This window comes from Gracilinanus agilis, chromosome 1, assembly GCF_016433145.1.
Source record: "Gracilinanus agilis isolate LMUSP501 chromosome 1, AgileGrace, whole genome shotgun sequence".
Taxonomy (NCBI): Eukaryota; Metazoa; Chordata; class Mammalia; order Didelphimorphia; family Didelphidae; genus Gracilinanus; species Gracilinanus agilis.
Window position 1 is genome coordinate 204,520,408 of NC_058130.1, and position 24,020 is coordinate 204,544,427.

General features: G+C 37.0%; 1 protein-coding gene across 1 annotated transcript in view; it reads left to right on the forward strand.

Moving 5' to 3' along the window:
* The window catches only part of RNF216 (ring finger protein 216), a 125,199-nt gene that overhangs the window by 85,792 nt on the left and 15,387 nt on the right, over positions 1-24,020 (forward strand). Inside the window, exon 13 of the mRNA XM_044659929.1 lies at positions 17,684-17,781. Within this exon, the coding sequence (XP_044515864.1) occupies positions 17,684-17,781 (98 nt within the window). The remainder of the gene's footprint in view (positions 1-17,683; positions 17,782-24,020) is intronic.

Below are 24,020 nucleotides of genomic sequence, written 5' to 3' on the forward strand. Positions count from 1 at the left end.
ATTTGCACACCTGGATAATTGGATAATTCTCTGCAGTTGTGAAATCTGAGTGTTTTTTTAAATAAACAAGTTCCATCCTTGTGAACTAGAAGTTTTTTCCTGCAAGTATTTTCCTTAGAAGTATGTATAATGCTTTATCTTTTTTATTGGGTGGTCTAGATCTGTGATTTCCCCAATATAGAGAAATCTCATAAGGAAACCCTTGCCAATGTTGATCAGCTACTATTCTGAGTTATAATTTAATTCATATTTTATATAGCTTCATTTTCAAATAATACATCCAATCATTAATTTGGACCAAAGTTTAAGTCTTGAATATAAACAAAAGGTGTTTATATTAGTCATCCTCTCTAAAATCTTTCTTAGTTTCTCAATACTAAAGCAATTAATAAGCTACCAGTGAATTGAAATTGATAGAATGTAGATAGAACTGCTGTAATGGGCAAGTAATATATACATATGTATGTATAATTTTATACAAACCAATCTTCTATTTAGTAGTGGTCTTTGTACTTTTTTAGATCTCCACTGACTGACAATAGCAAAAGTTGATCCCCTAAGCTACTAGAACCAAATCCACTAATAGCTTGCTTATCTTTTTATTTGAATGGAAAATCCAGGCTTGTGCAAAGTTCATACTCTCTCCTTACATGGTTCTCTTAAGGTCACGACGAAGTGACTACTGACAGGGTTCAAATGTACTTAAGCCTTCCCTCAGGTTCTGTGTAATTTTGTAGTCCATGGTACACATATTTAAGAATGTTACATAATTATCCTTACTCCTAGAAATACTAGATTGCTAGTTTTCCATTGGACAAAATGGTAGGTAGGGTTGTAGAGAATGAGAACTAGAAATAGTCAGCTAGTAACAGTTGAGCTTCCTGCTTCTCAAATAGTGTGAATTGAAATACTAAGTGAGATCCAGAGTGCAGCTACTACAGGTACAAAGATGCATGTGAAAGGAATTTTCATCAAAACCATTTAACTGGCTACAGTGGGATAGCATTGCCATGAAGTGCCAGGTCTAGAGTTGGGAGGACCTGGTTCAAATCTATGTGACTCAGTTGTGGTTACTTTACCCCTATTATTGCCTAGCCCTTCCTGGTCTTCTACCTTAGAATTGATACCAAGACAGAAGGTATTTCACTTTTAATTTAATGCAAACAGAATATTGAACCAGTTAAGATGAAAACTATATTTCTAGTATGGAAGAGATTTGAAAAAAATGAACTAAAGTTCCTATTCAGAAAGCATGTTAAAAGTTTTCTCAAAATATGACAAGCAAGAAAAGCTTGTTATCTCCATCCCCTGCATATCTCTCAACTATTTTAATTTACTCTGTTATAAATTGAGCGAGCATCGAGACCTCAATTCAGTGCCCTTGGAAGAGCTCTGTAAGCAAGCATCTTCTCTTTGTATAAATCAGGTGCTGCTTCTAGTGAAATTTTCCATATTTCTAGTTTCCCAACATTAGAAATTCTCTACATGAGTTTTACGCTGCTGCTGCTTACATTTCACCCTTCTCCTCTCAACAAGGATCCTCATTTGCAGTTCTTTCCAAATTATTTTTCATGTACCCACTCTGGAGCCTTACCCTTTTTGTTCACATTTTCTTTGTGGGGGGATTAATTTTTAACAGAATGTGAAAGAACACAAGCGTAGGAAGCAGCTCTTCAAGCAGGTCTGGTGTCTCAATAGCACCACAGAGATGCAATAGGCAGCAGGCCTCCTCATTACAAAGCAAGACAGTGAAGAGAGCCCCTTTTGAGCTATGATGGGTACCTCCAAAAAGGGAACTTGAAGTCTTAAAATATCAGTCAGCAATGCAGCTTTTTATTTTCTTGTCATGCTTGATAGGGAATTACAACTCCCCTATTTACATTTGTGCAGAATTATTGCATTTTGGAGTGGGTTATAAGGAACAAACCACATCAAGGCTTTTCATTTCCTTTTACCCTGTAAAAGGGTTGCTTCATACCTGACAAAATGGTTAGTCCAGTTGTTCACTAAAGGAAGAACTTAAAAGCAGGTACTTAAGTGCTTCAAAGAAAAGGCTCTCTAGATATCCCCAGTATTGTTACTCCTTAGACTTTGTTCCATGGCTACCTATGATTGTGTGACCTTGGCCAGATCTCCATTTCAGGAAATGTAACTTCCACTTCAGCAGAAAGCCAATTGTGTGTAAAAAACACTGAAGAGGAGGGGGGGGGGGGGGGGAGCTGTCTGCAAACAAATTTTTTTGTTTATTTTGTTCAACAGTGTACTATGGTCAGTGGAAAGATTTTAACCTTAAAGAAAATAGCTGGAGATTTTTTATCCAGTTAAGAAACTACTTGAGATCCCTTGATGAAAGGATATGTAATTAAATATTTTTAAATACTTAACAGTTTTATTAACTACATGCAGATTTGCCCTCCTTTTGACTAGGTTGGGGACCCTAAAAGCAACCAAATACTTCCTTTGGTGGGGCCCAAGGTACTTTCTTGACATCTCACTGTGAAACCTAGCTGTCAAACAGGAACATTGATTTTTCATCCATACACCGTTCTTACATTTCAGAAGACATATTATGTGAATTTTTAAGGGGTTTCCTTTTAGCACCCTTTTAATAACCTCCTTATAACTTTATCTTCTATTTTGTGAAAAATTAAGTAGCTAACTGCCCTATGCTAGCCCCTGGTTTCTTCTCTAATAGCAGTAGCTGTATTTTAATTGCTACAATTATCACTTAAGCTTGAAAACATCTTCAATTCAGTATGTCCGAAACAGAACTCTTTATCTTTCCCCCTAACTAAGCCCTTTCTTCCCAGGCCCTCAGCTTCACAACCTAGAAGTCATCCTGGATTCCTTACTTTATCTTGTTCCCATATCCAAAACTGCTGCCAAGGCCTATCAGTTTTACCTTTGCAAAATCTCTGGGTTATACCCCCTTTTCTCCTCAAAAACTGCCACCACTCTAGTGTAGGCCCTCATCACCTCATACCTGATTATTGCATTAGCCTCCTGGTAGGTCAGTGTACCTTAAGTCACTCCCCATTCTAAGGATTCCTTTGTTCAGTCACAAAAGTAAATGTCAACAAAAGGACTCCACTTTCAAAAACTTCTGAAGTTGATGGTGTGGATTAGGAGTCCTCACCCATCTGGTAGCAAAGGGTATATTGATGGTAAAAGCTGTCCTTTTGTCATAAACTGCCAAACTGTGGTATATAGAAAGTATAATTTCCTTATCCTCTCTCATCTTGGTTTCTTAACATATAATATAGTATGTCATACACATATTTTGAAAGACTTATTGCTACTTCCCACATAAAAGAACATGATCTAGAGAATTAGGCATCATTTTCTTTTGAAATACCACGATTTTGCCTTTCTTTAAAATAAATCCCCTAAGTCTTTTTTTGTCAGGAGAGAGAACTTGGGAATTGAAAGCTTTGAAATGAGTTTAAATTCTTGAATAAATGTTTTAAATGATAAGGACTTTTTTCCTTATCATGTAATCATTTCCACCTTTTCTCTTAGAACAAACTAGTCATGAATCACATAGCAAAACAACTTGATTATAAATGTTACCTCATTTTGCAGAAATGAGTTATTTAAAATATTTGCTTAGAAGAGTCATAAAGCTGCAGTTCACTCACACACACAAAAAAAGAATTAGTTTAGAGAAGCTTAGTATTCATCATATTAGGGACCTCATTTCAGAAATGGCTTTGATTTGTCCCATAATTTATCATCCTCTTGCATAGCTTAGGATGTTTTACATAGCAAATTCTTCTTAAAAAATAAATTTTATTGCTATTTTTTGTTTTAATGTCACCTACATTTTCTAATACATCTCTCCCTCATTACCCTCCTCAATGAACAGAAAAAATTACATCAAAACTAGTCAGTATATCAAAAATATTTTATATCTGCAGTATTTGTTCCATATCCATTGTCTCTCACCACTTCAAAGAAAGAGATGCTACCTTTTTCCCCTTATCATCTCTTCTAGTAGTACAGTGCCTGTCACACAGTAGGGACTTAATAAATGCCCATTTATTTATTTTGTCTGATTTTATGCCTTAAAGATGCTATGAGAATAAGCAATGGTTCAAGTTCCAAGGCACTCAGGATAATCAGTTTGGGCCTAATTGTGATAATTAATTAATATTCAAATGTTCCACATATTATATTTATAAAGTTTATTAATACTAACTTGAAGCAAAGGAAAATAAAAACTAGAGAGCTCACCCAGCTGCACATACGGGGGAAAAAAGAGAGTGAGAGGCAGAGTTACCCACAACTATATACAAACAATGTTAGCTCTCAACTTGGGGATGAAAAAGGAAAGGAATGCTGGCAGATGAAGTCCAAGGGTACAAGATTTCCTAATTATTCATAATAATAGATAATAGGTACTAAAAGAGATGTGATGTGTCCAGTCTCCTTGCTTGTGACCTCTTTGGTAAGATTTTTATGAGAACCTCTGTTAGTAGGAGAATTTGTATTGAAATTGCTCTGGGTCAAAAGCCCTTGAGCCATCAAACAATTAAATTATTTAATGCAGTAGGAAAGTGTAATGCATTTGAGAAATATTACTATCCAAAATGATTAAAATAAAAAATATTTTAGTATTTTAAAGAGCCAAGACTTCTGCTCTCCAGAGACCTCTGTTATGCAATTCTTTTTCCTAAAGGTCCTAGATAAGCCTAGGTTTTGCAGTAGAATCCCACTGTGATATTCGACTTGTTTAAAAAAATCTGAGCTAATTCACTCTACCTGACCACCTGGCCAGTTTCTGTACTGATTCCATTATCACTGCACATACACCTTGTGTGTATCTGGTAAAATAAGAATGTTTTGATTTTATAAATGGAAGATAAATCCAGCAGACATACATACATACATATACATATTATACATACATACCCCACACATATTTTTTTTAGCCCTCACTTTCTGTCTTAGAAATGCCACTTTCTATCAGTTCCAAGGCAGAAGAATGGTAAAGTCTAGGCAATTGGGGTTAAGTGATTTTCCCAAGGTTACACAACTAGGAAGTGTCTGGGGTCAAATTTGAACCCAGGACCTCCCATCTCTAGGCCTGATGCTCTGTCAGACACTGAACCACCTAGTTGCCCCTAGCACCAAATTTTTACCCGTCATAAAGCACTTTGAAAACTATAGAACAGTGTTGGCAAATCTTTTAGAGATGGAGTACTGCCCCCCCCCCCCGACAGAGTGCTGTGCTATGCCCCTTCTTCTCACCAAATGTCAGTCTTGTCCCATCCACCACCCCTACACAGGGGAAGGAGAAAGCACTCCCATTGGGCTGCTGATTGGGGGTGGGGGTGTGTGAAAAAATGTCATCTGGCACAGTGCAGAAGAGGAAGGGAGCAGCTCTGTCTAAATCCCTCTGCCTTTCTAGGAACAAACTCGGCGGGGGGTGGGTAGCCATGTACCCACAGAGAGCATTCCATGTGCCATCTTTGGCACCTGTGTCATGGATTCGCCATCACTGCTATCGAACATGGATGAAGAGCCTAGCTGAGAGCTTAGTCTTTGGCCCGCATGTATGTACCCCACCCCATTTTGAATGAGAGTTTTTTGCTAGCTATATCCCTAGCATTCCAAGAGGATAGAATAATAAATGTGGGAAGTGACAGAGACTCTTTAAAATAAATCTACATGCCAGTTCTGTTAAATGTAGTATACACTGTCTTGGGAGGATTGATGGACTTTGAGGCTTGACCATACACATAATCTTCTTAGCTTTTTTTTTTTCATAGCATCCCTGCCTGTCTTTTAAACTGCTCTGAAAATTTTAACATACAAAGCCAGTTAATGATTACCTATTTACTTGCATAGGAATTTTCTCTTTTTTGTCTCCACTGGCTTCACACTTGGTGATTCTGATACCCTGTTCATAAGATCATAAGCTATATTTAGCTTCTCTATATAAATCTCTTAGCTATTACTGGACTTGTAGGTAAATTCTAAAATTGATTTGTGCTTATATCTTTTTACACCCTGTGCTAGATCAGAACCTGCACACAGGTCAGTTAACCTTTGCTTGGTGGCCTCCAGTGGCATTCATGATAATGTCCAGGTCTCTCATTTTTAACATTGATCACGAGGGAAACTGAATTAATATGGTGTTAGTAAGAGCAATTGGTAGCATTTTTTGTATTGAAAGGGTGAGACCAAAAAAGTCTTGCTTCAAAGAAACATGTTCTGCAAAAGATGTATATCTTCAGCTTGTTCCAGGAACCTGTGAGAGGTATAACCTCCAGTTTTCCTTTCTGTAGGTGCTTCCTCCTAGGTGCAATACCCTGGCATGCTAATGTCACCGAGTGTTACCTGAGAAGCAGTGAAATTCATAGCCCATCAGTTATCAAAGCACATCAAATACAGTTAAAAGATCAAGGAAATACAAAACCTTTCTTGGTATTTAGAAGTGTAAATGAGTCTCAGATGTACTCTTTCCAATGTATAAGATTGGATTTTTGAGTGGATCTTCCTAAAGAGAGCTATACCTAGATTCTTCATGTTCTTATGATTTTGTTTCCAAACTTTTAGAACATATTCATCAAGTATGCAATACCTTTAGCCAAATCCTAAAGACACTTTAACAGAGTCTTCAAAAATCTATTATAGGAGCAGCTAGGTAGCTTAGTGAATAGAGAGCCAGGCCTAAAGACAGGAGGTCCTGGGTTCAAATTTGACCTCAGATACTTCCTAGCTTTCTGACCTTGGTCATTTAACCCCAGTTGTCTAGACCTTATACTCTTCTGTCTTAGCTTTAATACTTAGTATGAATTCCAAGACAGAAAGTAAGAGTTAGGAAGGGAGAAATTCAGTTCAACAGATCTTTTATCACCCACTAACATTCACTTCCTGTCATTCTTATAATTTCTAGGTAGCACTCAATCATTTTTAAGTACAGAACCTTCAGTAGAGGGATAAGAGATTTGGAACTGGAAGGAACCTTAGAGACTGTTTGGTCCAATTCTCTTCCTTTTAGAGATGAGGAGAAACTGAGATGAAGAAGCTGGTCACACAGGTAGTGAGTTGCAGGGCTGGGATTTAAACCCTAGTCCTCTGACTTTCAAGTCCAGAATTCTTTCCACTCTACCATGGTAGAATATTTTAGAGACCCAGGAGGGGATCTTTACCTTTAGTTATAATCAAGTTTCTGGTTGCGCTAATCCACACAGGGTGTTCCAGGAAGAGTTTATACACTTTTCTGAAAGTCCAGTACATCAGACACTAGTTTAGAAGCAGTTATACTTACTGAAAACACTATCAAAATGGCTTTACTTAACAAATACTGTCCTTCTACACTGTTCTCAAGAGCCATACCGAAACATACAAGTGCCTTTATAGTTTATGACCCCACGGGGGCAGCATTAGCTGAGAAACAGAATTTGTAGCAGCTCATTTCCCAGTCCAGTGGTGAACCTCCAGTTCTTTGGTTTCCTTCTAGTTTGCAGTAGTGATAGGACTTGCAGATATCTTAACACATGCCTTCAAATTTCCCTTTGTTGTTAGTATGTATGCATGTGTGGTGAGCGTAAAATATTTAAAAGCTATATAAACCTTGCCTTAGAAAGCAAAGAGAAATTCTCATGCTTAGAGTTGGTAGCATTTTTCTATTATGTTTTTTTCTTAAGAACCTTTAAGTAAGGAACAGAGGATGGGGGCAGGCATGTTGATGATCATTTTTCTTTTCTAATAAAATGAGCATCTAGAAATCCCTGGAACTTTGGATATAGGAATGAGAGAGTGAAGTAGAGAAATAATCAGGAATACTATGGAAAGTCTTAGCCACGGTGTTACTTTTCAAAACTTCTCTAATACAACTCTTTGGAAATATTGTTTCTTATACATTTCTTTCTGGCCACAAGCACCTCTTTTACAGTTATTTCAAATTCTTGTAATTTTTTCCATGATTTAGTATGAGCAAATATGTAGCATTTAGAAGTAGTAAGGAAGACATCTTTCTTTAAAAGTAGGGGATGGGTCATAACTAAATTAGGGAAACACAGAATAGTGTACTTGGCAGATCTTTGGAGAAGAGAAGAGTTTAAAACCAAACGAGATAGAGAGTATATTATAAGATATAAAATGAATGATTTTGATTATATTAAATTAAAAGGCTTTTGTACAAACAAAACTAATGTAACCAAGATTAGAAAGGAAACAACAAAGTGAGAAAAAAAATTTTATAACATATATCTCTGATAAAGGTCTAATTTCTCAAATTTATAAGAATACAAGCCATTTCACAATTGACAAATGGTCACAAAGCCATCAATAATCATATGAAAAAGTGTTCTAAATCACTCTTGATTAGAGAAATATAAGTTAAAACAACATTGAGGTACTACCTCACACCTGTCAGATTGGCCAATGTGACAGTACATGAAAATAATAAATGTTGGAAGGGATATGAGAAACTTGGGACACTAATGCATTGTTGGTAGAAATGTGAACTGATCCGATCATTCTGGAGGGCAATTTGGAACTTTGCTGAAAGGGCCATAAAACTGTGCATATCCTTTGATTCAGTATACCACTACTGGATCTATATCCAAAGAGATAAGGAAAAAAGGGGAAAGGACCTACTTGTACAAAAATATTTATAAGCAGCTCTTTTTGTAGTCAAAGAATTGGACATTGAGGGGATGTCCATTGATTGGGGAATAACTGGACAAATTGTGGTACATGTTGGTGAAAGAATACTGTTGTGCTATAAGAAATGGTAAGCAAGATGATTTCAGAAAAATCTGGAAAGATCTGCAAGAACTGATGCAGAGTGAAATAAACAGAACTGGGAGAACATTATACACAGTAAGAGCAATATTATATGATGATTATCTGTGGAAATTTGGCTACTTTTAGCACTGCAATGATCTGGGACAATACAAAAGACTTATAATGGGGAGTGCTATCTACTTCCAGAGAAAGAACTGTTGGAGTCATGTTTTGCAGTGTATTTATGGTTTCATTTGGTTATATATGGGTGTTCTCTTAAAACAATGCCCAATATGGAACTGTGCTTTGCATGACAATAAAAATAAAATTTTTTAAAGTAGGAGAAGGGGAGAAGCTAGGTGGCTTAGTGAATAGAGAGCCAGGCCTGGAGATGAAAGGCCCTTGTTTCAAATGTGATCTCATACAATTCCTAGTTGTGTGACCCTGGGCAAGTCACTTAACCCCTACATTTTTGTAATTTTTTTTCTTTTTTAAAAAAAGTATGCTTCGCTCTGCATTCAGACTCTTATCAGTTCTTTCTCAGAACTTAGATGGTATTTTTCATCTTAAGTCTTTCAGAACTGTCTAGCTGAAAATAGCTAAATCATTCTCAGTTGATTATTGCTACATATTGCTGTTACCATGTATTCTTCCGGTTCTGCTCATTTTACTTTATATCAGTTTATGTTAGTCTTTCCAGGGTTTTTTTAAAGCATCTTTCTCACCATTTCTTACAGCAAAATCATATTCTATCACTATATACCACATCTTGTTCAGCCATTCTCCAATCAATGAGTATCTCCTTAATTTCCTGGGTTTTGCCACCACAAAAAGAACTGCTGTAAATATTTTTTAATATATAGATCCATTTTCTTTTTTTTTTTTAACCCTTACCTTCTGTCTTAGAACCAATACCATGTATTGGTTCCAAGGCAGAAGAGTGGTAAGGGCTTGGCAATGGGGGTTAAGTGACTTGCTCAGGGTCACGCAACTAGGAAGTATCTGAAGCCATATTTGAACCCAGGTCCTCCCAACTCCAGACCTAGTGCTCTATCCTCTGTGCTATGTAATAGGTGGATAATGTGGCTAATAATAAATAGGGGAGCTGGTGGTACAAGTGAGTCACCTGGGCCTGGGAGCCTGTAACTACAGTAACAGGTGATTTGAGACTGTCAGTGATGTGTAGCCTGAGCTGTGATGCCCAGTCAGTATCCCTGCTACCTATAGGCTCCTTTAAGGTGGAGAGTGAGGGGCCCTTCCCTGCTGGAGTGAAAGCAGAACTCAACAGAAGTGAAGCTCACATGCTTCCTGGATGCAAAGAATGCTTGCCGAGGACTTCCTTTAAAGTCAACTGGTTGAGGGGCAGCTGGGTCCTAGGTTAAAACACTTCCCAGCTGTGTGACCCTGGGCAAGTCACTTGACCCCTATTGCCCACCCTTACCACTGGTAGGAGCCAATACACAGAAGGTAAGGGTTTAAAAATGTAAAAAAAAATAAAGTCAACTAGTTGAAATTCTCCCCTCTCCTCAGCCCCTTAGCCCAAGATGTTGTTAAAATAATTACAGAAATTCTCAATTTCAGGCTGAGGGTTTTATTTTAACATGAAGAGAAAACTGAGGTAAGAGGGTTTAGGGCTCTTGAGAGGCTGTTGCTAGGGGCAGCTGGCAAGTGTTGGCTATGTACCCAGAAGGTAAAGTCAGGCTGAGGGAATCAGCCCTCAGCCAGAGATAATTCAACACTGCCCTGATGTTTGGTCCACCAGCTTTGGTTTAGGAGTGTCCCTGTTGCTAGGCTACTCTAAGCTAAATCCTGCCCACTTTCCACAACCCAAACCTCCCTTCAACCTCCCAGGGTCCCCAGGGGGAAGTCAGGGGTAGCTGAGTGTCTGGGTGACGTCAAGGAAATCAGAACCCCCAGGTTGGTTCTGCAGGGGTTTTTATAGTCCCAGCTCAAACTGTCAGCTCCTGGGACTGGCACCTACCAGGCCAGAGTTCTATTCTCCTAACTGACAGGAAGGGTAATTCACAAATGCAAGAGATCTTGCATAAGTCCTGCATTACAGCTACCAGCTGCCCCTTTGAATTTTCCATTTTAAGAATAACCTGCTTTATAAGCTTGGCATTCAGTTAAGGAAGAAATGCTGTGTAAAAAAATTGGGACATAAAGTTAGAAACCAAAGGACCAATGTGTCATCTTTCTGGAATTAACAAATATATACATTTGGGCTGGGTATACAGTTCTTCAACTCAGTGAGTAACTAAAACAGTCTCTTAAAAAAGTTTCTGTTTTATTACTGTATACATACAAATTAGTTTTAAAAGACCAGTATTGATTCCAGTTCACCTGGAATTGAAAGTTCTTATTATGGACTTCTCAGAGTTATTCTCTCAAATTGTAAAGGGATAAAGAAATATAATACCACAGTTTTGACAAAAGGCAAGTGTACTGCCATTTTCTATAGTGATTGCGAAGCTACATTTCTGCCAGTATCACAATTAGTCTAAGGAAATAGATTATGATAAAACAATCAAGATAACTCACCTATTCTTAGTGGTGCTATGAATAATCATTCTAGTCTATTATAGGCTGAGTTAGGTTATATCTTTAGAAATTATTTGCTTGATTATGGCTTGAGGTTAACATTGTCTTTATTTTCTTAAATTAGTATTTCCATATGTTAAGTGTCATGGATTGGCTGGTTTGTTTCTTTTGTCTTTTGATTGGATTTTTTTTTACATCCACGAAACACATAAATTTAGGAACAAGGCATCCCTGGCTAAGCTCCCTCTAAGAAAATAATGTTCAGAGAGATGGCTACTCTAGATAAAGCAAAAATTCTAATACTATCTAGGAGGGAAATGGTTGAGGTCTTATACTTAGAGCTGTAAATAGGCCTCACTTGTCATTTTATCCAGTCTCCGACTTTCATCTGAGAGACTCAAGATCCAGAGAACTATCCTGCATTAGTGATCTTTATTCTGTTGCTTATTGTTGTGGGTGTGACTGCTCTCAATACTTGGTATGGCATTTCAGGTTTAGAACTCTAAAAGAAATGAGATAATAGTAGGGTTCTTAACCTAAGGTCCATGAATTTGTTTTTTAGTATTTTGATTGCATTTCAATCATTCTTTTCCTTTCTATCCCTGTGTATTTTATTTTATGCATTTGAAAACATTCATCTGACAAGTAATCCATAGGCTTCACCAGTCTGCCAATAACACAAGAAAGGTTAAAAACCTCTAATCTATAAAGAAATGCAAATTAAAACAACTCTGAGGTACCACCTCACACCTATCAGATTGGCCAATATGATTATAAAGGAAAATGATAAATGTTGGAGATGAGGCAAAATAGGAACACTAATGCATTGCTGGTGGAGTTGTGAACTGATCCAACCATTCTGGAGGGGCAATTTGGAATTATGCCCAAAGGGCTATAAAAAGAGTGCATGCCCTTTGATCCAGTAATAACACTTCTGGATCTGTATCTCAGAGAGATTTTAAAAAATGGGAAAGACCAGTTTGTTCAAAAATATTAATAGCTGCTCTTTTTGTAGTGGCAAAGAATTGGAAACTAAAGGGATGTCCCTCAGTTGAGGAATGGCTGAACAAATTGTGGTATATGATGAATTCTATTATGCTATAAGGAATGATGAACAGGTTGATTTCTGAAAGAGTTGGAAAGACCTACATAAACTGAGTGGAGTGAAATAAGCAGAACCAGGAGATCGTTATACACCATAAATGCAATACTGTGGAATGATCAAATGTGATAGACTTTGCTACTAACAACACTACAGTGATCCAAGACAATTCTGAGGACTTATGAAAAAGAATGCTATCCATCTCCAGAGAAAGAACTGTGGGAGTAAGAATGTAGATTAAAACATATATCAGTTGTTTATTTGGGTATATGTTTTGGGGTTTGGGTTCTATAAGATTATTTGCTTACAAAAATGAATATTATGGAAATGTTTTGCTTGATTATACATGTATAACCCAGATTGAATCATTTGTCTTCTCTGGGAGGGGGAAGGGAGATAATATGGATCATATGACTTTGAAAAACTTATGTGGAAATTTATTAAAATTTTAAAAATTTTAAAACTTCTAATCTAACAATTAACAAAAGGAAGTTTACTTTACCATAGCATTGAATGTATATAATACTGATTCATTTTTTAAGTTCAGCTTCCCTGCTTCTGTGTTCATTCTGGTGCTCTTGTATAATGCCTAAGGGAAAACTCTCAATCTTGCTTGCATCAGAAAGCTATGTCCAGGATTCAAACTTTAGTCTCTTGGACCTATTAAAATCTCAAGGTCAGCCTGAGTGGATTAAGTGTTGTTCCATGACACCTGTTACAACAAAAATGATAGTTTTGCAAAGCACTGTACCTATGGTATCTCATTTTATCCTTGCAATAATCCTGTGAGGTAAATGCTTTTTAATACTATTTTACAAATGAGGAAAATGAGACTGTGTGAGGATTGCCCAGATCATATAGCTAACTAGTGTCTAAAGTAGGATCCAAAATCATGTCTACCTGACTCCCAGGGTTAGAAATCTGTCTCCTGCTCACCCTCATTAACTTCTGTTGGACAGAGGGCACTGTTTTAGCAAAAAACATAATTTATGGGTTGATCATGGATACCTTGAATTTTTCTTAAATTATAGCCTAATTTGAACCGTGATCTTTCCTAACTTAAACAAATATATGCCAGAAGACTTTGTCCCACTATGTCATGTTTTTCCCTGAAATGAAATCCTTTCTTACAATCAGCATTGGTTTAGCAAGCCTTTTTGATTTTCTTTATTGGAGAGACCTTGTTTAATTTATTGCTAGGGAATAGGGATCGTGTAGGTAAGAGAATCTGCCTAATTAAAGTAGAGATTTAAATTGAACTCCAAAAAATTTCTTATTCGTTAAGGCCATTATGAATTCTTAGGTTCTCAGTCAGAAGGACTGGGAATTTATAATATCATTGTTTTTGGAATGCCAGAAATGTAAAGAAGCTGCATATTTGCCACAACTGGATAGATTCAGAAGACCCATCAACCTCTTCCTCATATCTATATCACTAGACCCTCCTCAGGAATGAAAATTAGAGAATTCTTTGTAAGAACCATAAAAAGATTGAAAGTTTGACTTCTAAAACAAGGACACCAGTGATGTCATTAAATTCGATGGATACAGGGAGCCAAAAAAGTACAGAGTGAGATTGATTAACTGGTAATTAATGCTTCTAAAAATGAAATGTTTTTAATTCAAGGCAGATTTCAAGGAATTGAACATTGTGCCTTAGAATTCATCATTGGTTATTGGTTTTCCCCCACCAAAATTTGCATTCTCTTTATTATATACAGGGCTGACCTGGAAAGAAGTCAGTGATTTTTATAAATGGACCATCTAAAGGATCATCTAGAACTGAATTATTTTTATTTGTCTTTCATTCTTCAGGCAGTAAGAAATGAACACAGAATTTTTAAGATTTGAAATAGATATATTCTTTTTTTCTTTTAAGTTCATTTATTTAATCAATTAATTTAGGGTATTTTTCCGTGGTTACATGTGAAATAGGTATATTCTTTTTAATACTAAATGAAGAACTTAAATACAGTATAGTCAAAATCTTCTGATGTTGTTTGAGAACAAAATGTTTATCGATGAAGCTGCTAATCAGAGGGTCTCATTGACTTGCAGATCAGATGTCAATACTTGGAGAACTGAAAGGGACCTTTCAGTTCATCTAGGTCAACCTCCCCAGCATTTGCTATATAAGGAAATTAAGGCCCGAAGAGGTGATGGAATTTGTCCAAGTTTACTTGCAACAGAGATCCTCTGACTCTAAAGACTCCTCTCAATTCTAGATATTTTTTAAAATCCTTTCAACTCTGATATTCTTTGTTTTAAGATCTCTTTCAGTTCCAACATATTTTGTTCTGAGATTTTTCCTTTTAATGATCTAAGAGAATTTCCTCATTTAGCAGAGGTGGATTTGATTTGAGAGTAGGAGGCACTATTACTTGGCATATTTTGAACCATGGTGAGCTCAACTAATTTCCTCAGTTTGGCGGGGGTGGGAGAGGAGGAGAATGGCATAGTATATAGCTTTAACTCTATAGTTAGTAGGAACACTAAAGCCTAGAGACTAGAAAATGTGGGTTTCTGGTTGACCTTAGTAGCCAAAAAACAAGGTGTTTTTTATGTTTCTTTCTTTCTTTCTTTCTTTTTTTGCTGATGTAAGGTTATTTTTAATGAGACTAATTGATCATTGTTTTCTTCTTGGTAAGTAAGTGCTGAGGCTTATTAAATTTTTCCAGTAACTTGATATACTCTTCTGCTTTTAATAGTGTTCATTGAATTTTTGAGTTTTTCTTATTATTTTCATGTTGATTGAATAAAAAAGCATTTCTGCTGCTTAGTATTCTTCAACAGTTATTAGGTTTACAAATAAAAACCTAGCAATGCTTGAGAAGGCAGAGTTGCAATTCAATAAAAATAAATACTGTAATTTAGAGGGGGAAAAATAAGAGAAAAACAATTCCAACACCACAACAGGAAAGATTCCGAATATCAATTCTATTTACCCTGCATTTTGCTTGTCTTATTTTAATTGTCAGTTTCATTGCTTAGATCGTCTTTCTAATTTATTTGTCCTATTTTGAACCAGACTTGGGATTTTTTTGGTGTAGGCAGCTTCCAGTGAGGAAACTCCCTCTCCCTGTGCAGATCAGCAAATGTTCTACAACTTAGTTTTAGAGGACTGCCTAAGGCCAGAGGTGTTAAATGACTCAACTAGCAAGGGAAGAAGGATGGTGAGGAGGATTAGACTAATACTCAGTTCTTCTGACTCCAAGGCTTCCTGACTTCTGTCCATTATCCCATGTTGCTATTCTCTTAGACAGCTTTCAGGAAACATTTTTTTGGTAGAGGGTGCAAGGAACAGGTTAAAGTTTTGAGGAATGAGAGAATTCCTGAGTCCTCCAACAGACTTACATAGGGAGTTCTGTATCAAAATGGCATACAACCTTGATGGGATCAATATTGTATTATGAATATGAACACTGGCTTGAAGCTAAATAAATGACCCTTCAATCAGCCTTTTCCAGATCACTCCATCTTTATCTATAAAATGGGGTCATTCTTCCTTTACACAGAAAGAAAGTTATATAAATTGATTATTCTAAATTTCTAAACCTTAAATGCTAAAGCAGAGCAACATACACTGACTTGTTTTTTAATCATTATTCCTAACAGCTGATGTGGTTAGGCTTGTTTGGGAGTTTAGGATTCATGTGTACCAGCTCATCTATTCTCCAGCTGTTGTTTATCCTAGTCTTTCCAGAACTATCAGGCACATGGTATTTTAAAGATGATTTTATGTTGCTATACATTTTGATGGGAAATAATTAAGTGCAAAATATTGTTTCGGGCTTAGTCATGACAGAGATACAGAGAGTGGACCCAAAAGTGTTGATAATGTATCTAAGAAATAGCAGCAGTTAAGTAAACAATAAATTGTAATTGACTAAGACTGGGATAAGTCATCCAAATACAAGGAGGATTTCATTGCTTACTATTCTTCCATCTTCCCACTCATCCAGCTCCTCCTGTCTTTTGCTTTAAACGTTTCTTCCTTCTATAAGGAATATTTGCTATTACAGTTGAGAATTGGTATGTGATATAGAATGATAAAAAGATCTTAAAATAGTTTCTTAGTTCCTAACACATTTGCCTAATTTAAAAGCAGATATCAAGACTGTTGTGGTAATATTACAGTGAGCATATTTCAATACCTATAGCTTCCAAAATTCAACATCAGTTAGTGAGTTTGAGGCTAGTGCAAAGCATCCTGGACTGTGAGTCAAATTTATCCTTAACTTTAAATATTTTAGTAGACAGAAGAAAGAGCAGAAAAAGATATTTGAGTCAGTGAAACCATGCTACATAATGAGAATTTTACAGTTATTGCCCTAGACAGAGAAAAAGAGTATGGGGGAACAGATAAAGAAAAGGTTAATTAAGCAATATGGTCTTAGATTTGGGAGGAACTTATTTCAGAATAGGGTGTTTGAATTTGATACTTTGGGCAATGGGGAAGGTTCTTGAGAACAGTGATATAATCAAAATGACATTTTGGGAAGACTACGGTAGTGGTTGTGGGGTAGGATAAATTGGAAAGAATAGAGATTACAGGTAAGGGAACTAGTTGGGTAATTATCGCAGAGATCAGGACTAGCAGGGTAGTTGATACTAAATATGGTAGCAGGATAAGTAAAAGGAAAATAAACAAGACAAATGGACCTGACATCAAAGAGTCTACATGGCTTCAGTATGTTTCTGGAGACTGGACCTTAAAGGGTATCACTGTAAACTGAAGTCCCAATGACATATGTATATGTCATCTATGTGGGCACTGATAAAAACCACAGAAAAATGATTAAAGTGAAAACGTCAAGTAGTTGTCTCTTTTAGACAACTCTGAATGGAACTGGCTTGCAAAATACAAAACAGAAACCAAGAGGTGAATAGGAAAAATACAAAATTGAACGAGATTCTCATGAATTTTAAGTTTGGATGACCGGGAGGATGTTGGTTCCATTTGGTGAGCATAGCCAGACTTTGAGATTCTAACAAATTCATTCTTTGGATGAAATTCCAAATTTGCCTTAGATCTGACTCATAGGAATCACCTTTGAAAAGTGCATTTGGTATCTCATAGAAGTAAAACTACCCACCGACCACATCTCAATTTGGAGAGATCACCTTGAAAATTGACTTTTTCTCGAAAAATTCAGGTTAAGAAACTTCTGATAGAATTGACAGAAGAAATATAGGAAGAGTTGTCCCAGTAGTTTGCTTCCCCTGTTGTTGGATTGCAAACTATGCAGTATTTATCCTTTAGATCATTGCAGCTGCTTTGTTTTTATTCTTTGTTCCCAGGAAACCTGCAGGAAATGTCAGGGACTATGGAAAGAACATAACGGCATTACCTGTGAACAGTTGGCTGAAAAAGATGACATCAAATATAGAACATCTATGTAAGTATACTCCTTAGTCACAAGCACAATTTTCTAAATATGTTATTGTACCATACAGTCTTTCAAACTATACAAATAGTATATATTTGGTTAGTGCTGCGTTGCTCTTAAATTATATGTCTCTAGTGGGGATTCCTTTATGAAATGAAAATTCTAAATCAGAAACATTCATACATGCTGGGTGCTGTACGACAGCTAGCAAAGTGTCATTCTGACTGTCATTCTGGATTGGACTTGTATGTAACACCTGAAAGCAAAACATGCCTAGATGCTTTGGCCCTTCACCAGCCTTACAGTGACTTTGGAACTTTTATGAACAACAGTTTTTAAAAAAACACAAAGGAACTCATACATCCAAATGAATGTTATCCTTCAAGAGAGTCACTCTGGATGGTTGTACACTTATTCCAACAATTCTAATATTTTCTAATGGGTTCTTCCTTTTTTTGGAATTCTATGAGTCCCAAAGAAATTATTTTGTAGTTGCAACTCATTTGGGGACTGTAAGGAGACTGATAATTTGTGAGAATTGACTCTTAACAAATGACTGGGCTTTTCCCAACCATTTCAACTGATTTACCACAAAAGAAGAGATTCCAAAGAATATGCCTTAGGCTCTGACTGTGATTCCAAAAGAAATGTTCCAAACCTTGTTTTGAATAATGGCTGCTGTCTTTTTTAAATAGTCCTAATGAGACTACCCTGAAGGGGACAAGATTCATTTGTATATAATTTATTTTGAACTGTTATAATATCTGTCATGTGGGGAGCAAAGCTAGGTGGCTCAGTGGATTGAGAGCTGGGCGTAGAGATAGGAGATCCTGGGTTCAAATCTGATCTCATACACTTCCTAGCTGTGTGATCCTGGGCAAGTCATTTAACCCCCATTACTAGTGTGTAGCACAGTCATAGTAAATCATTAAACTCTTAATTAAAGCTTGTTGATTGATAATGCTATGATTTGTAATTTGAGCATATTTATATATTTGCACATAAAAAATCTGGAAAACTGTGAGTGTCTTGCTCATAATTTTTTCTTTGGATCAGAGCTAACAAGCAAGGACCCACTCTGAAGCTTAAAAAGAATAGCTGAAAGCTGTTTAATCACTATTAATACTTTTTCTATCTATTCTTCTCAAGACTTTGGGGTTGAGGAGAGACATCTCCTAGGTGCAACTGTATGGAATAGCAGATGTAGTCATCTTCCATCCTTTACCTTCCTTCTCCAATTTTGTTTTGTTTTTTAATAATCCTTATCTTCTGTCTTAGAATTGATAATAGGTATCGCAGAAGAGTGTTAAGGGCTAGGCATTTGGGGCTAAGTGATTTGCCTAGGTTCACACAGTTGGGAAATGTCTGAGACCAGATTTGAACTCAGGACCTCTTGTCCCCAGGCCTGGCTCTCTACCCTCTGATCTATCTAAATGTCTCCTCCTCCAGTTTTGATGGTAAAAAGTCACATATGCTAGTATGTGACTGGAAAACTTTAAAGAAATTGGCAGCATAATATATACACAAGGAGACAACTAGGTGGCTCAGTGGATTGAGAACCAGGCCCAGAGACAGGAGGTCCTGGGTTCAAATCTGGCCTCAGAAACTTCCTAGCTGTGTGACCCTGCATAAGTCACTTAACCCCCATTGCCTAGCCCTTACCACTCTTTTGCCTTAGTATTGCCAATACTATGTATTGATTCTAAGACGGAAGGTAAGAGTTTTAAAAAGAAAAAAACATATGTGCACAGATTGATCTATGTAACACTGTCTTCTCATTTTTTTTCCTCCTATCTTAGATGATATATCTTGAGTGTTCACCCCACTTTTTGGCCTTGAATTTAAGATCATTGGCATGAAATTATTGAGCTCCCAGCATCATCTCATACCTCCCAGATAAAACATTCATTCCTAATCTGGTATTATAGAGTGCTCACTTTTTAACCAGATTCTAACACTGATTCTCTTTCTGCCATTGTTTTTACTACTCAGAAAACAGGAGATGAGAATCTGATATAACAGGAACGTATATAATTTTTTAATCTTTGGGTTTTCCCATACAATCTAATCTTCATAGCCATCTTGCATGAGATCAGAAGTCACCTGCCAGCTAGGAATTTTTGTTGTTGTTGTTTTACATTTTAAAATGTAAAAAGCCATTCTTACATCATCTATTGGCCTAGTCTGCCTACCTCTGCCTTAGATGGTTATACAGATTGGTTTGTACAGGAGAAATGACAATAAGCCTTCCTCTTGGTAAAGTAAGCCAAAGCACAGCTGGTGTTTAGACCTTTCTTCCTGTCTCATTCCAAGGAACAATATCCTGCGAGAGGAACAAAATCAAAGTGGAGGAGATTCCTTTTGTTAAACTATTTCTGTTTGTCCCTTGTGTATACGTCTATAGGAAGTGAATTTAGATCCCGTTTTATTAATATCCTTTGTTCAGTCATCATCATAATCTGTGATCCTGTAGTCCCAATATATAGTTTTTCTATTCTATCCAGGTCTGTAGACCTACATTTTTGTAATTTTGCTTCTCACCCTACCAAGTTGTGAACTTTGAAAGCAAGTACTATGTGATCTTATTTCCTCCTTCCCTTAGCAATGCATTACATTTATTGATCCTTGAATTAATAATTCATCAAACATTTAAATTGTATTTATTGCTAGCTGTTGTGGAAGACAGAATAAAAAGCTACAATCTAGCCAGAGTCAGGACACTTCTATTTTTAAAAATTTTGGGGGCAGCTAAGTGGCTTAGTGGATAGAGAGCCAGACCTGGAGTTCAAAGGACCTGGGTTCAGATTTGACCTCCAAGACACTTTCTAGCTGTGTGACCCTGGACAAGTAACTTAATCCCTTACTACTCTTCCATCTTGGAACTGATACTTAGTACTGATTCTAAGACAGAAGGTAAGATTTAAAATATATATATTATGTACACAGGCTAAATGCCAAAGGAGTTTTATAACCTACAAGATCAATCCATAGGATGGTAAGCAGATCTAGACTACTTAATGCAGGAAAATGTAGGAACCAAAGAAGCAGATAAAATCACAAAATGTAGCAGTGGAAGGAGCCGTAAAGATCATCTGGGCCAGAGGTTTTTAGGTTCAGATCCATAGATTCCAAGAGGTCCATGAATTTAGATAGGAAAAAATTTACATCTTTATTTTCACTCAACTCATCTGAAATTTAGCTTTTTTTTTTTTTCAAATATGATTTTGTAAAAAACATTCTGAGGAGGGGTCCATAGGTTTTCCCAGATTGTCAAATGATTTTTCCAAAGTCACACAATCAGTTAATAAAATTGAAATTCATAATAAGATCTTTTAGCATGTTTTCCAGTGTGCCTTCCCACTAAGTGTCTCCTCAGCTTTTTGTTAGAAACCTGCAGCTTCACTATATTATTAGATGGGTGTTCACCATCTTCCACATACATTCTTCTTTTATGTGTGAATCAGGATAATCCTGAATATTATGTCTTTAATTCATTCCGAGGCTCATTCCAAGGCCCATTTGAAATGTGTCCTCCCCAACACATCTATCTTTTCACACTACTGTCTAAACTTGTTATCCATTGACAGTTCAGTGCAACAAAGCAAGCATATTCATCTAGCCTCCTAACTTGTTTAAAAGCTTATTTATTCACAATCCCTTCCCACCATCACACATACTCTGGACTAGGCATTCTAGCCATGGTTAAAAAGCAAATCAACCCTATTCAACATTGTTGTATCCTGGACCCATGTATACCTTTCAGTCTCAAAAGTTAAGCATTCTAGGGGGTAGCTGGGTTGCTCAGTGGATTGAGAGCCAGGCCTAGAGACAGGAGGTCCTAGGTTCAAATCTGGCCTCAGACACTTCCCAGCTGTGTGACCCTAGGCAAGTCACTTGACCCCCATTGCCTACCCTTACCACTGTTCTGCCTTGGAGCCCATACACAGTATTGACTCCAAGACGGAAGGTAAGGGTTTAAAAAAAAAAAAGTTAAGCATTCTAGGCAACATTAGTAGGGACAGTCTAGGGTTGGTGATGAATATGAATTCTCAAATTAGATCATTTTAAATAAGAACTGCTTCAATTTGACAGAGTAGCAGGATTGAGAAGTATGATTGTAGCTACTTAGTTACTAAAATCACAAACATGTGTGTTGTGCTATTTAGTTGATGACAGTAAAATGTTTGTTTTTACTAGACTTCATCTCCTTGACAGTGCTTCCTGTTCAACAGAACTGAGAATCTCTATGCTCTTTTGGCACATGAACTAGGTTCAAATTTATTACAAGCTATAGCTCAGTCTTAATTCACTTTGAGGAACTAACAAATTAGATTAAAATGAACAGTGATCAATTTTTTTTATCTGTTATCATCATATTCAGTCAGTCAATAAATATTTACTAAACACTTACTATATGGCAGGCAATGGTCTAAGTGCTGGTGATACCGAAAAAAGGACAAAGGTAGTTCCTGTCATTAAGAAGTTTACATCCTCACATGAGAAACAACATGTAAATAACCAAATACCTACAAAAACTATATTGAATAGGTAGAAGGTAATCTGAGATGGTGAAGGTATTAGTAGCTAGGGATACTGGGAAGGACCTGAAGTAGGTGAGATTTAAGCTGAATATAGATATAGTGCTCTGTGTGTGTGTGTGTGTGTGTGTGTGTGTGTGTGTGTGTGTGTGTAAATTTTTTTTTAACTAAACCCTTACTTTCTGTCTTAGAATCAATACCAAGTATTGGTTCCAAGGCAGAAAAGTAATAAGAGGTAGGCAGTTGAGATTAAGTGACTTGTCCAGAGTCACACAACTAGGAAGTATCTGAGGCTCTCAATCCATTGAGCCACCTAGCTGTCTCTAGGTTGAATCTTAAAGGAAGCCTAGGAAACCAAAAAGTGGAATGAGAAGGCAGATTTTCCAGGTACCGTGGACAATTAGTATAAAGACACTGAGACTAGAGGTGGGCAGGGAGAAAGGGGTGGAGCTGGAGTGTCATGTTTGAAAAATTGCAACAGACTAGGAAATAGACCTAGATCACAGAGAGAATAAAATATAAGAAAACTGGAAAAGTAGGAAAGGGTCACACTGTGAAGAACTTTAAGTACTAGAGAGGTTTAGATTTTATCTTGGAAGTAATTGGGAGCCACTAGAGCTTGGGGATGGGGGGGGGGGCGTCATTAACCATGATTCAGAAAAAACTCCTAAGCTCAAGGAGAGGTTTGAAGCAATGAGACCATCTAAAAAGCTGTTACAACTGTTCATGCAGGCAATGCTGAGGGCCCATTGCCTAGCCCTTGCCCTTTCTTTCTTAGAGTTACTAAGGCAGGGTTTTTAAAAAAAACAACAGTAAAAGGGAAGTTCAGAAGGGAAGATAATAGGTTCTATGAGGTTGAAATACCTATGGAATATTCAGTTAGAAATGTCCAAAAGGCATCTGGTGAAGTTTTAAGAGTTTGAGAGAGACAAAGGCTGGATCCACATACTATATACATAGAGATGATACTAGAACCCATAGTAGTTAATGAGTTCACCAAGTGAAATAGTATAAAGAGAGAAGATAACCCAGGACAAGGTGTGGGGTCACCCATGATTAGTGGGTGTGACCTGGAGGAAGATCCAGTAAAGGAGACTGAGAAGGACTAGTCTAAAAGGTAGGAGGAGAACCAGAATAGAACTATTCTCTAGAACAATGATGTAGAGAGAAGAAAGTATCAAGGAGAAGGGAGTGATAAATAGTATCAAAGGCTGCAGAGGGGTAGAGGACATTGAGGGCTGAGAAAAGGCCATTAAATTTGGTGATTGGTAATTTTAGAGAGAGCAGGTCACTGAGAGAGGTCAGCTGACTTCCCAGAATCACACATCTAATTCCTGTCTGAAGCCAAATTTGAACCTAGATCTTCTTGACTTCAGAATCTGCCATCTGATCCCTGCGTTGTGCTGTCCTTCACTAGACCTGGTCCTAGACCTGAAAAGTTGGATCAATAAAATAACCAAGAGAGATGAATGTTATCAAAACTTAGAGAGGAGAGAATATCCAGTAGGGGGATGTTGTCAGTAGTGGCTCATGCTTCAGAGAAGTCCAGAAGGGCTCAGGATTGAGGAATGGGTGTGTTCCATTGGTCACAGTGTAAGTTTTATGTAAGTAAGTGTTATGTAAAATGGAAACAAACAGACCTGTCTGTCCCTCAGACAGATTCTGCTACTCCTTTTCAGAAGGCAACTAAAAGCTAGTCTTAGAGCCAGG